General features: G+C 42.0%; 1 protein-coding gene across 4 annotated transcripts in view; it reads left to right on the plus strand.

Annotated features, from left to right (window-relative positions):
- Positions 1-333: 333 nt before the first annotated feature.
- The window catches only part of Scai (suppressor of cancer cell invasion), a 151,626-nt gene continuing 137,641 nt past the window's right edge, over positions 334-14,318 (plus strand). For all 4 annotated transcript variants that reach the window (XM_075986042.1, XM_075986043.1, XM_075986046.1 and 1 more), the window contains exons 1-2: positions 334-614; positions 1,123-1,167. In XM_075986042.1, the coding sequence (XP_075842157.1) occupies positions 562-614; positions 1,123-1,167 (98 nt within the window). In that variant the 5' untranslated portion in view covers positions 334-561. The remainder of the gene's footprint in view (positions 615-1,122; positions 1,168-14,318) is intronic.

The following is a 14,318-nucleotide window of genomic DNA, read 5'->3' on the forward strand; positions in this document are numbered from 1 at the left end:
CATTTCTGCAAGATGCTGGCAGGGACTGCATTCGAGGTGATTCAGAACGACGCTGTGAAGAAGAGTTGCTTTGCCCTCGAACTTCTGAATATATTTGGAGAAAGTGCAGTGCTTGATTTGGTTCTGAGGCTGTGCGGAGGCGGGGGAATTAGCAGATGTCTAGGATGCAGGATGCAGAACCAAAGAACCTGGAAGCAGGTGTCTGGCGCCGGAGACGCAATTCCCCCTTTCTGGCGCACGGTGGCGCGCAGGGCTCCTCCCGCTCTGCTAGCAGTATTTAAGGCACCTCTGCCGCCACCTGCAGTCTCAACCAAACCTCAGGGTGGGCCGCGCGGGACGTGAAGGCCCGAGCTCCCAATCGGCGGCCAGACTTTCAGGCACGCTGCAGTTTCAGCCAATAGGAGCCGAGGAGAGGCGCGGAGGGGGCAGGCCCCGCGGCTAGCCTGGCCGAGGCGCGAGGCCCTCCTCCCGTCTCTCCGCCTACTCCAGCCTCCGCTGCCTCAGCATCCCGAGCGAGCCTTGCGGCCGCCGGAACAGCTCCCGCGGCGGAGCAGGAGCCGGATGGTCAGAGGAGCCCGGCAGTCCCAGCAGCCGCGGAGTCGCCTGGCCCCCAGGTGGGGCGGGCTGCGGTGCCAGGCGGAGGCTTGGGGCCGAGGGAGCGGCCGAGCCCTGAGGGGCGGGGGTGCAGGCATGCAGCATCTGGGGGCGCGGAGAGCGAGCAGCTCGTCGGGGCGGGGAACGAGGATGTGCAGGACTGGAGCGGAGGACGCGCGCCCCACCGGGGGCCGAGGAATGCGGGGGATCGGGGCTGAGGGGCGGGGCTGCGGCCGAGGGGAGCTGGGGGGCCTGCGGCTCCGGGCAGACAATGAGGCCGACGGGCCGGGTGGTTTGGGGGAGCCGACCATTGAGGCACGGGGCATTCGGGGACCAGTGAGTCCGGGGATCGCTTGGTCGAGGGAAGGAAGGGAAGCCACTTGAGGGGTTTGTCAGGTCAGAGGTAGACCCGGCCAACCTGTGGTCAGCCTCTGGCCCCATTGGGTGGTACATGGAGTGCCCCACAGGCAAGGGGAGGCCGAGGGTGTGCTCTCTTTTAGTTACGGATTTCATTTGTTTGGTCTGTAGACTGACTGGCACAGTGGAGAAACTACCTCGAAAACGGAAAAGCAGGTAAAGCCTTCCTCTCTAGCTTCGTGTTTTTCTGTTTGCTTGGCTGCCGCTATGCGCATAATTACCCGGTCAATAGATGAAGTTTCTTGTTAATTTTTTTTTAATTGAATGTAACTGCATGGAAGATACTCCTTTTGAGAACTTCAAGTCGTCCCCGCCCCGAGGTATAATCATGCGGGGAACATGGAAAATTAAGAAGCCTAGCTTCGACTTTAGTCATAATTTAAACTTTTCTGGCATCTTTCTAACAGAAATGTTTGCTGAACAGCTACTATGTGCCAAGTGTTCTCTGTGTATTATTTCCTTGAGGCACAGTATTGCAGAACAGGGAACTGAACCATAGAGTGGCCAAATACTTTGCCAAGATCACACACACACATCTAATAAATGATAGAACCAGGATTTGAATCCAGGCTGTCTTGACTGCGAGCTTATGCTCTTAACCATTCCACTGTAACGCTCCTAATAAATACACAGTTGAAAGTATTTTTTCCTGCCTTTTTAAAAATAAAGTCTAATAAATTTAAGTAGTTAATAGGAAAATAGTATAAGACTTACATAGGCCACAGACAACTGAATTGTTCCTTGGGCCATGGAAAAGAGTGTCCATCCCACAACCATGTTTTAGTGTGCTTCATGTGTTAGGTAGCACAGCACAATTTTACTTAGTTATTTGAAGATTTCCTTTCTTACCTATCTTGGTATTGGAGTTGAGAATGTAAGCTATACAATAATGAGGATATGGCCAGTGGCACCATTTTCATAATTAATACTTTGGAAGTTGTCTGTTATGCAGATATCCTCAACACTAAGTAGATATAAATGCCAATGGTCGGGAGTGGGCAGAAGCCAATACCTTTGTTACTTTTTAGGCCTAAATGCCCTCTGTCATAGTTACATAGAGCTACTGACCACCCACAAGCTGGCTAGCATACCTGAGCAACTGGATTTTTTGTAGGTGGGTATGTGTTTGTGTGTGCAGGTGCATGTATGTGTGTCCCAGTGAAGCCCAAAGCTCTGCTCTTGTGGTTCCTCAGGAGTCATACCCCCTGTTTTTCCGGAGGCAGGCTCTCACTGAGACCTGGGGCTCACCATTTGGCTAAGCTGGCTAGACAGCGAGTCCCTACCTGTCTTTACCCCAGTACTTTGATTTTTTTCCTCTTAAGTTTTGTTTGTTTGTTTTTCCAGACAAGGGTTTTTCTGTAGCCCCTGGCTGTTCTATAACTCATCCAGTTCACCAGGCTGGGTTTGAATTCAGAGAGCTGCCTGCCTCTGCCCCCAAAGTACTGGGACTAAAGGCATTTGCCACCACCACACAGCAAATACTGTAAATTTTTAATGTAATCTAAATTTTTTACATTTATTTATTCATTTTGTATGTATATATGAGTGTGGGCATTGCATGTGGAGGTCAAAGAATAATTTATAACAGTCAGTTTTCTCCTTGTACACTATGTGGGTCCCTGGGAAGAAACTTAGGTCATCTACTTGGCTGCAGGGATCTTTACCTGCTGAGCATCTTGCTGGCCCTGTATTTTAAATTTACAAGTTCATCATTCACTGGAAAATGTTAAAGTGTGTCATAAGAAATCTTGGGTATGTAAATCTATTCTTTTCTCAGTAAATTTTATGAAATCTAAATATTTACCAAACCTACCAATTAAAATTTTAGTGTTCAAATGAGAAAAGTATAAAATTAGATTTAAATTAGCCCAAAAAATATGAATGTGAAGTTTCTCTTAAATTTTAATGATTGTGTGGTAGAATAATAAGATGTATTAGAGTAAGTAAACTTAAATTTTTGCATTTATTTAGTGTGTGTGTGTGTGTGTGTATTCACAAATATGGAGACCAGGGAACAGCTTACAAGAGTCATTTCTTTCATCTTGTGGGTCCCAGAAATTTAGCTCAGGTTGTCAGGCATTATGGCAAATGTCTTTAGCCACCGAGTTATCATGCTGGACCAAATTGTGTAATTTTTACTATTACTAAAATTATTTCATAGCAGGCAGTACTGTAGTTACTGCTTAACCTAGTGCTTCTTTGTAGACTAAGCCATAAATTAGGCTTCCTGTGGTTTGACGTGTGACTTCTCCCTCCCCCATCTTACCATCAATAGTAGTAAGCCCACTACGTTTATATGTATGTACATACATACGTGCACACACATACACACACTTTTATTTTTAACTTTCTAATGGTGGTAACTAGAAAATAAAAATACTGCAACGTTGTTTTATTTATTCTTTATGATAGCCCTGGTTTGTTTCTCATCACCCCACTGTCAGACTCTTCCACAGTCTCCTGACCAGGTTCCTGGCTTCTAATCTGTAATTTATTCACACGCTGTGCAGGTTGATGATGTGTTTCTCATGTGTAGGAGACTCGTGTGTTTCCTCTTTGCTCTTGAACATAATTCAGAGTTTTTAGCCTAAGGGCAGCAGCTGAGGGCTGTCTCTGTTTCACTTCTACCTGCCTTGCCAGCCACTGTTAGTGCTGTAGCCATAGAGATTCTCTCTGATGGACCTAAAGTCTGGTAAACTGAGATGAGTGAACTGTTGAACGTATCTTCCGTTTGCCGTTTCCAGAACTTTTCTTCTCTCCTCTTTAATTTTTGTACATGATTATTCTTTTTTTTCTGGATACTTTCACTTTGTTCTTTTCTTTAAAACTTAGTGCATGTACCACAGCCTCTGTGGGGGCTTTCTCCATCCTCTTTTCCTTCCCTATGCTCTCTGCATTAGCTCCAGAATAGGCCTACACACATACTTACATGTGATGCTTTTGACTGAATGTGAATCCATCTCTTGTCACATGCATGTCAGCTCATAAACTGTGTGACTGAGATAATGTAAAAGAGTGTTCACTCTGTAAATCTTTCCAATTCATCCCGTGTCTGGTACTGCATAGTTCTGTGTGTTCCCATGTCTGGTGTCTTTCTTGGCATGCACGAGGTCTTAAGCTAAATCCTCAGTACCAGGAGGGGTGGAAGAGGGATCCTTTCTGAGCCTGGAGCAAACTAGGAAATTAGTTTAACAATCCCAGGGTTACAAAATCCCTGGTATAGTGCTTGGCACAGAAATTTCTGGAGACAGTAAATTCCAAGTAAAAAAGAACTTGTGAAAAACAGTGCACCATATACATTCTTGGTGCCTGTGGAGGCCAGAAAAGGGCTTTGGATCTGGTGGAGGTTAGACAACTGTAAACTGCCATGTGGGTGCTGGGAATTGAACCTGGGACCTTAACCACTGAGTCATCTCACCAGTCCACCTATCCTCATTTTTTATTAATTCTTTCAGAATTTTGAATAATGTATTTTGATCATATTCGGTCCCTCTTCCTACTCTTCCCAGACCAGCCAACTTTATATATACATGCCTGTCTATTTTCACCCCAAGTGCAGTTTATACTGCCATGTACCATTAGATAAGTGGCCTTCACTAAAGGATGGTCTACCCATCAACAGCTGCACCTCTAAACTGACTGCGCCTCTCACTGTAGCTATCAACTGCTAGTAGCTCTTTAGGCAGGAAAGGACTTTGTGTCTCTCTGCCTTTTCCAGGCTGAAATTGTGTCTGACAGGTCTTGCACATGCTGTCTTACCTGCTGTGAATTCTGTGCGTAGCTGCCCTCCACCCAGGGTCTGAGGTCCATGGCAAAAGAGGAAGCAGGAAATAATAGATGACTACAAGGAAACTCTTCTGGATACGACAGGGCAGTTCTCGCTTTTTAAAAATTAATGTTTATTTTTATGTGTATAGGTGTTTGCCTGTATGTATGCACGTATGTGTACCTGTGTGAACCTGGTACCAGAGGAGGTCAGAAGAGGTTGTTGGATCTCCTTGCACTAGAGTTACAGATGGTTATAAAACCACCATGTGGGTTCTTGGAATGGAACCTGAGTCCTCTACAAAAGCGATAATGTCCTTCCACTGAGTCATCTCTACAGCTCTAGCCTAGTTCTTTTTAAGAGGCATGGTTGAGAGGAATTAAGGTAAAGATTTTGAGAAGAAAAGAAGAAAATTAAACCTACTGTAGCTCTGGTTTGGCTCTGTATTTTATGGAGTAAAATTAAGAAATGAGTAAAATTAATCCTCTAGATCGATGGTGTCTAACATTAAACATAAATTATAAATTGCTCAAGCTCAAACTTTTTTTTTACCATAAGACCTAAGATGGATGAATTTGTCTAACTAGTTTGTAGACTAGGACATTGACTATTCATTGTAGGGGAAAGTCAATAAACACCTATGTTTCCTTTTTTTTTTGTAGAAATATAGCTTTAGGGATTAAGCCTTGTGATGCAGCACAGGTCAGCAGTGTATATCTGAGCTACCCTCACAGCTCACTGTGAAGTTTTTTCAGCAAGAGTCTTATATATTCAAGGCTGGTCTCAAACTCATTATGTAGCTGAGAGTGACTGTGAAGTTCTGATACTATTCTCTTGCTGCTACCTTCCAAATGCTGGAATTACACATACATACAACCATCCTGGTTGATATATTCTAATGGCTTGAACCTAAGACTTCATGCATGCTAGGCTTAGGGTTTCAATTGCTGTGCAGAAACACCATGACCATGGCAGCTCTTATAAAAGAAAGCATTTAAATGGGGCTGGCTTAAAGTTTCAGAAGTTTAGTCCATTATCATCATGACAGAAAACATGGCAGCATGCAGGCAGACATGGTGCTAGAGAAGGAGCTGAGAGTTTTATATCTTAATCTACAGGCAGCAGAAAGACTGTGTACCACAAGGCATAGCTTGAAGCATATGAGACCTCAAAGCCTGTCTCCACAGAGACACACTTCTCCAACAAGACCATGCCTACTCCAACAAGGTCACACCGTCTAATAATGCTTTTCCCTGTGGGCCAAGCATTCAGATACATGAGTCCCCTATTCAGACCACCCCAGCATGCGTTCTCCCACCTGAACTGTGTCCCCACCCCCCCATAATGAAGTTTTAAAGATTATTCCTTAGAATGCTGTTACTGATTTTAAACTTTTGTTTATTCATCTTAGTTCATTTTTCTACCTAGTTCTGTGTCCAAAATTCATTTTACTTTGTACTGAGAGACAGATGCCTCGGTAAACTAGTGCACTAATAAATGGATGGCTAGTCAAAGGGGGTGCTGTCGGCTGGGGACTTGAATGAAAGTCAGTGATATTACTGCGTGCCCCTAGTGGATGGAGTAGATTGAAAGGAGATTCAGATTAGGAAAGTTGATCTCTCTGGTTTGGGAAATTATTAAGAGTTCAGCCTATCTCTTAGTAATGTTTTGGTTTTGAGATGGAGAAATCTTTCAGATCCTACTTAAAACAGAGTTCAATTTATATAGATAACATTCACATTGCTGAAATCTAGTCAGTTGTGCAAAGTCCTGGGTAAAGTCCCCAACACAATGGATGGATCCCCAGCACGATAGATAGATAGATAGATAGATAGATAGATAGATAGATAGATAGATAGATAGATAGATAGATAGATAGATCATAAAATGATATCATTTAAAAATTACGGTTATTCACCTGTATATGTGTGTTTGTATGTGGGGGTCGGAAAACCTGCGGTGGTTGGTTCTTTGCTTCCACCACATGTGTCTCGATCAAACTCTAGTCATCAGGCTTGACAGCCAGACAGCCATTTCACTGGCCTAAAAGATGCTTCTGTTACTTAAACTGCTTAGAATGTCCTGATCCTCTTCCTTTTTTTAAAGATTTATTTTAGTTTTATTTTTGTGTATGCTCACATACATGTGTTCAAATGCAGGTTAACACCCATGTAGGCTAGAAGAGGGCATTGGATCCTCCGGAACAGGCAGTGTGAACTGAGAACTAACTAAGATCTTCTGAAAGAGCAATAAGTGTTCTTAACTGCTGAGCCATCTCTCTAACCTCTGGTATATATAATTTGTTTAAGAAATAACTTGTAATGCTATTGGAATGCTTTCTAATTCTGGGTTCGTAAGGTATAGACATAGTGATACTCGGCCATGCAGGGGAAAACCCTAAAATTAGTGGGAAAAACACTCTGAAATATGAGCCAGTGTGGTAACTTTGTTTATATACAAAGAATTTGTAGTTTAACTCTGCTTACCGGTGGTGAGAGTAGATTCCAGACATGTGCATGCCCTGAAGGTCAGGAGGGCTAATTTTGTAATAGTATGACTGTTGGGATGACAGAGATGAACCTAGTGATTCTTGCCTCGCCTGCTCATTATTTAATCAGAAACATTCCCCAAAGGATCATGCATTGAAGGCTTGGTTCTCAATGCAGCAGGGTGAGAGATGAGGGACTTAGAGGAAGTGATTGGATCATGAAGACTCTAACTTCCTCAATAGGTTAATAGATTGGTGGGTTCATGGTCTGATACACTGTTAGCAGTTGAGGAAAACATATAGGGGTGTGGTGTAGTTGAAGGGAATGGGTCTTAAGAGTCTATTTCTTGTCCATAGCTAACATATCAATTGAAAGAGAGTTCTGTTTCTTAATGAACATTTGGCAGAATCTGGAAGCATTTGGTCGTTAGAGCTTTGGGTATCTAGTGGGTGGGAGAATGCTGCTACACACTCTGCAGTGCTGTGACAGCTGCCTCAATTACACAGCTCAAATGTCAGCAGTGTGTACATGCCTGTAATCCCAGACTTCGGAGATTGAGGGAGGAGGATTGAAGAGTCAAGGCCAGCTTGGCTATATATATAACCAGTCCCAATAGCTTTAAATCATTTTTAGAAAGTCAATAATGCTGAGACATCGTAATTCTGAACTAAACTTTGAATTACAATCCTTTTAAGTAATAGCATTGAGTGCTTGGACCAAGTATTTAACCTCTGACTTTAATTGGTTTCTCTTTCTTTCCTTTATTTTTTTATAATATCAGGCTAGGTGTTCCAGGGTAGTCTTGAACTTGTTTTGGTTTTGAGACAGGAACTCTGTGTAACTCTGACTGTCCTAGAACTCACTATGTAGACCAGACTGGGCTTAAACTTACAGTGATCTGCTTGCCTCTGCCTCCCGAGTGCTGGGATTCAAGACATGTACAGCCACTGCACCCAACTCTGGTTTTGAGCATTTGACTTTCTTGCCTCAACCTTCAGAGTGCTGGGATTAGAGATGTATACTACCTTGCCTGAACTCTTATGTTGCAGAACATGTAAGTGCAGGGGACCCAGGTTCAATTCCCAGGACCCATATGGTGACTCATAGCCATCTGTAACTCAAGCTCTAGTCCCCTTTCTGGCCTGCACAGGCACGAAGCACACACAGACAGTACATGCAAAAATAGAAATAACATGAGGTTTGTTTTTTTTGTTTGTTTTTCGTTTTAGAGCAGGTGTATTATAGGTGGATTGTAGCAAGGTTAGGAAAACCCTATAACAAGTTTCAGACATTATTTGAAGACATTCTTAGTAAAGAATAAATTTTTTTCAAGGTTTGATAGTCAGACATAGGAGTGGGCTATGAATGGCTTTCAAAGGGATTAAGAAGAGCCCAAGGTAATTTGACTGTGGTTGGCAACAGCCCTAACTCTTTACAGATAGTTAGGTTGTTTGACCATGTACAATTTTTAACATAGGGTGCAGCTTTTTATTTTTTCTTTAAATTTTACTTTAGAGCTCTGGGTATTTGGGTTAAATCTTTGTTCTGACATATCCTTTGAATAAGTTCTTACTTATAGATTCTGAGAGCAGTCAGGGGAACTGGGGCTGATCTGAAAAACAAACTGACCCCTTTAAGAGGTCTTACACCTTGCTCCCGGTGTTTCCACCTTCACCCAGATTGCAGCCATTGCAGTGGTACACAGTGCTCTCTGGGGCCAGAAGAGGATGTTAGATCCTCTGAAACTGGAATTGCAGAAGGGTGTGAACTGCCCAGTGTGTGCTGGGAGCTAAACTCCTCTGCAAGAGCAGCCAGTGTTCCCTATTGCTGGACCATTATCTCTCTAGCCCCTGAAAAATCCTGTTTGATTGATCAGCTTATTGGAACTTTCAAAGATTTCTAAGATTCATATATGGATTAGAGCTATATTTAAACATTTAGCAAGCATTAGTCTTAACAAAATCAGGTAGCCAAGACATGTTAATATATTTTATTCTAATAAATAATAAATTCAAATAAATGAATTAAGTTCTTACCTTACTTTTATGTGCTCCAACCCTACTATTCGGATGAGAAATTGAATCTAAGTGATTAATAATATATAAGTATCCTTTGTTAAGATTCTATAAAAATTTGTGCTGGGCAGTGGTGCTGCATGCCTTTAGTCTCAGCTCTCAGAATGCAGAGGCAGGTGGATCTCTGTGGCCAGCCTGGTATACAGAGCAATTTCCAGAATAGCCAAGGCTACAAAGAGAAACCCTGTCTCGAAATGCACTTCTCCCCCCCCAAAAAAGAAAGAAAAGAAAAAAGAATCTGAGAAGCCATGAGGAGCCAAAGAAAGGGTAGGTTAGTTTTCAGTCTATGTAACTACAGTTTGATTCTTGAGTGTACCCCAGATTCCTCTGTTGAAGACTGAGTATTTATTTAGATAATGAAGCCTGTAGAAAATAGGTCTTAGTGGAAGGAGTATGAGCTTGAAGGGGATTTTGGGTTTCAAAGTTCTTCCTGTCTTTTGCTTCCTGGTCCTGTGAGATGAGTGTGTGCTCCTGTTGTGATGTACTATGCTGCAGCAGGCCCACAGTGAATAATTGGCCAGGTAACCATGGACTAAAATCACCCCCCAAATCATAGGCCAAAGTAAATGTTTTCTCCTTTTGAATTAACATTTTGGGTATTTTTGGTCACAGTGATGGAATGCTTGACTGATATGGGTCTTTGAAGTTTGATATATCTAATGGTCATGGGCAGCCACAGGGCACAAGATCCTTCAGGTTCTAGCCTAGGGATTTTGGAGTCTGGGTTTTAGCTTTCTTTGTTTATTTCTCTCTGTGATTGTGCTATTTGTCTGGAGCTCCTGGGAACTGTGGTTTCAGGCCTTCTCTTTTTATGACATCTCTAAGGATCCCTTCCCCTCCTTGATGATGTAATCTTCATTTGTCTTGTACTGTGTACCCCAGGCTGGCCTGTATCCCTAGTGTGGGATTACAGGTGTGACAACTATGCTTGGCAGCTCTCACCTTTCTCTGGGCACTATTTCCCCAAGGAATTTACATTATCAGGAAGCAAACATAAACCTCCCTTAGGAAAGAAAAGGAGACTTGGGGATTGATGAGTATGATGAAAATTTAAAAAAAAAAAAATAGACACATTGATGCCTTTCTTTTTTATTACTTTATTACTATTTTATGTATGCATATTTTGCCTGCATGTATGTCTTTGTACTCACATGTATGCCTGGTGCCCACAGAGACCATAAGGTATTGCCGACACTTGTGAGCCACCATGTTGGTTCTGGGAATCAAATCTGGGTCTCCTGGAAGAACAGCCAGTGCTCTTAACCATTGAAACATCTCTGTAACCCCCTCCCCTTGTTGATGTCTTAAGAACTTATAACTTTTTTTTTGGTATGGTCTTGAACTCATTGTCTCAAAGGGTCCATCTGCCTCAACCTCTGTAATAGCTGGGCCTATTATCACTATACCTAGTTTGACTTATTTTCCTTAGATTCTTTAGGTCTCTGGTGATTTTATAGAATATATATATTATATATGAAGTTGTTTTATGTGTAGGTATTTGTCAGGCCTAGAACTGAAGTTACAAATGGTCGTGAGCTGCCACGTGGAAACTGTAATTAGGTTCTTTGGGAAATCAGCCAGTACTCTTAATTTCTGAGCTGTCTCTCTAGCCCCTCTCTGGTGATTTTAAAAGGATATATGCAAAGTCATTTTTATGTTCCTCTGAACTCTTCTTCTCCCTTGTAAGCTGGATTTGATGGCATGATGACTAGAGAAGACAGCTGACTTGATAAGGCATTACTTCTCAGATTGGGGTATAAAAAAACTGACTCCTCTCTCTTCCTCTGTCTGTCTCTTGTCTCTGGGCAAGATCATGTTGTGAGGCTACTCTGAAGTGATAGAAACTAGGATGTCATAGGATAGTCACGTGGGGAAGGCACATGGTCTAACAGCTACCGCAGGAGTGAGCCTGCTAGCAGCCCTTCCGCTTGGAGCCACATGAGTGGCTCATATGAGTGAGCTTGGGCAGGATCCTCCTATGTGATGAGTTTGGGGATGAACGTTGTCTGGACTACAACGTGACTCGCTGTGCTGGCTACACGTGGGTTAGGCTGTGTGAGCCTGTGACTTTCCTTGAAGAGTCTGCTTTCTTCCAGCACTGGCTCTCCTGTAACCAAAGAATTCAGCCTCTGAGTGTTTTTTTTTTATCTGAATAGGTCTCTGATTGGCTAGGTGCTTTTGCATACATATACGAGGATAATAGGAAACAAAGCAGGATGACAATATCTGTGTATTTAGAACAAGAGAAAAAACAAAATGTTTGTATGTTTTGAAAGCAGATTTGTCTTGGGGACGGAATCCATGGCCTGGGGAGTGGTACTCCAGCCCAGAGCACTCTTCCTCTGGAAGACTTTGAAGGACACTGACGTGGCGTCCTCAGAGCTGACTTTGATATCACAGTTCTTGCTCCACAGGCTGGAGGAAGGGGGTGTCTCTGCTCATGGAAGATGAAGAGTCATTTTCCTCTGCCTGGTGCTTGTCTACTTGTCACCAGATTTAAATTTTTTTTTTTTGAGACAGGATTTTGTTGGTTTCTTAACTTCCTATGTAACTGAAGATGACCTTGAACTCCTGATCCTCTTGCTTTCTCAAATGCTAGGATTACTGGTATGAGCCATCGTACCCAGCTTTAGGTTTCAAATTCCTTTAAATGCTATCTTGACTGCCTGGGAAGAGTTAAGAAATAAGACAGTGATGATAGTAAATTTTATGTATCAACCTGACAGGACCACAGGTCCCCAGATGTGTGGTCAAACAGTATCTGAGATGTATATCTGGATAAGATTAATTTTGCTTATTTTGTTTGCTTGCTTTTTGAGACAGGATATTGTTATATCCTGGCTGGCCTGAAATTCAGTATCAATACTAAATTGGCGTTGGATTTATGACAAGTCTCCTGCCTCTGCCTCTCAAGGAGTGGGAATACCAGAGTATGCCACTAGGCCTGCCTTTTGAGATGAACATTTGCATGGGCAGACCAAGTAAAGCACATCCTGTCATCTAGTCATCTGAAGACCTGAGCACAATAAAATCAGGCGTAACTACTGCCTGATTTCTGGCTTTGGGTTCATCCTAAAACCTTGGCTCTTAGCCTGTTTCTTGGCATTTGGACTATTGTCCCATCAGCTCTCCTTATTTCTTTGTCTTCAGATTGAATTAATGCCACATCATTGGCTTTTCCAGGTCTCTAGTTTGCTGACTATAGTAGGAGGCTGCTCGTTCGTTTCCCAGCCACTCGGATCTGACAGTCACACTGAAACTATATTAATTGCAACACTGCTTGGCCAATAGCTTATGCATATTTCTAGCTAACTCTTACATCTTAAATTAACCCATTTCTATTACTTTATATTTTATCATGATACTTGTGGTTTACCAGCAAGGTTCCAGCATGTCTGTCTCCTTCAGCCACTACATGGTGTCTCCTTAACTCCACGTTCTTTCTCCCAGCATTCAGTTTAGTTTTTCCGCATAGCTCTATTCTGTCCTGCTACAGGCCAGAGAAGCTGCTTTATTAACCAATGGTAATAAATAATATTCATATCAAACAGAGGGGAATCCCACATCACCTCCCCTTTTCTGTCTAAATAAAAAGGAAGGTTTTAACTTTAACATAGTAAGATTACATATAACAAAACAGGTATCAAGCAAGAATTACAGTTACAATATTTATATTTATTTTATCTTGTCTCATAACTAAGGAAAACTGTAATTATAACTATCTATTCTTCAACTCCATCGAAGACTCCAGAAAGATATATTACCCAAGTAAACATGAAGTTCATTGTAAGCAACTTCCAAAACTCTAAAATTGACAGAGACATTTCGCTGCCTGGACAGTCACCCAAAATTCTTCATTGGAGCACCCATCTTCAGCCTAGTATCTTCAGCTATAGTATCTGGCAGACTTTTCCATGAAGCAGGAAATTTGAAAGACAATTCTGCTTATGTTGGCAGTTTGCCAGTAACTATCTTTTGTATCCTTCAGATTGTCTGAAAGACTCATGTAACAAGAACCCTGAAGGACTGTCTCACCTTCTTTAGGCAACTTCAGCAGTCATTTTTCTGTGGGTCCTGCATGTACAGTTTATACAGCTTACCATTAAGCAGTCCAGACAAGAGCAGTCTTTTGTACAAATGGCTAACCAACTCCATAAGGAGCCTCTTCCATGCTCATTATCCTCTTGAAGTAGTTTGGTGATATCAGGAGCAGATGTGTCTTATTGTCATGAAAAGTCCTAAGTTCTTAAAAACCTTTTAAATGCCATATTCTGTTAGTCTCTGAAATGTTTGAAGACTACCTAGCCATCTGAAATATATCTCTGTATATCTAGAAAACCTAACTAACATGACAAGTTTGACTATTATGAATGACTGTTACCCTGTATTTCTTAATTATACATTACATTTTAAATGAGTTACACAAACACAACACCTTTATCAAGAGCAGAAATATACATATAACAAAATTGACCTTAAATATGTATCAATAAACCAAGATTCATGCAAATGCAAAGTATTCATCTCTATAGTACATCCCTCTTTAAATGTAAACAAACATTTATAAACAATCATTTAGGGAATTTGGGCATAGTTCTTTCCAAACTGCTTCCTGCTTTTTGTTGGGCAAAGTATTTTGGAAGGCTCATCAAACCACATTAGTCTGGAAGGAATCCACAGGTTCTCATCCTCTGTGGAAACAAAAGCAGAACCTCTTTCTCAAAGTAACATATCATTAGTCCCAAGTCTTAAAGTCAAGATACCTTTTTTGAAGACTTACTTAGTTATTATGTATACAAAGTTCTGCCTGCAGGCCAGAAGAGGTCACCAGATCTCATTACAGATAGTTGTGAACCACCATTTGGTTGCTGGGAATTGAACTCTGGACCTATAGAAGAGCAGCCAGTGCCCTTAATCACTGAGCCATCTTTACAGCCCATCAAGATACCTTAAAAGCATATATTGTTGGTTTAGCTT

The sequence above is a fragment of the Microtus pennsylvanicus genome, chromosome 9 (genome assembly GCF_037038515.1).
Source record: "Microtus pennsylvanicus isolate mMicPen1 chromosome 9, mMicPen1.hap1, whole genome shotgun sequence".
In the NCBI taxonomy this organism is placed as follows: Eukaryota; Metazoa; Chordata; class Mammalia; order Rodentia; family Cricetidae; genus Microtus; species Microtus pennsylvanicus.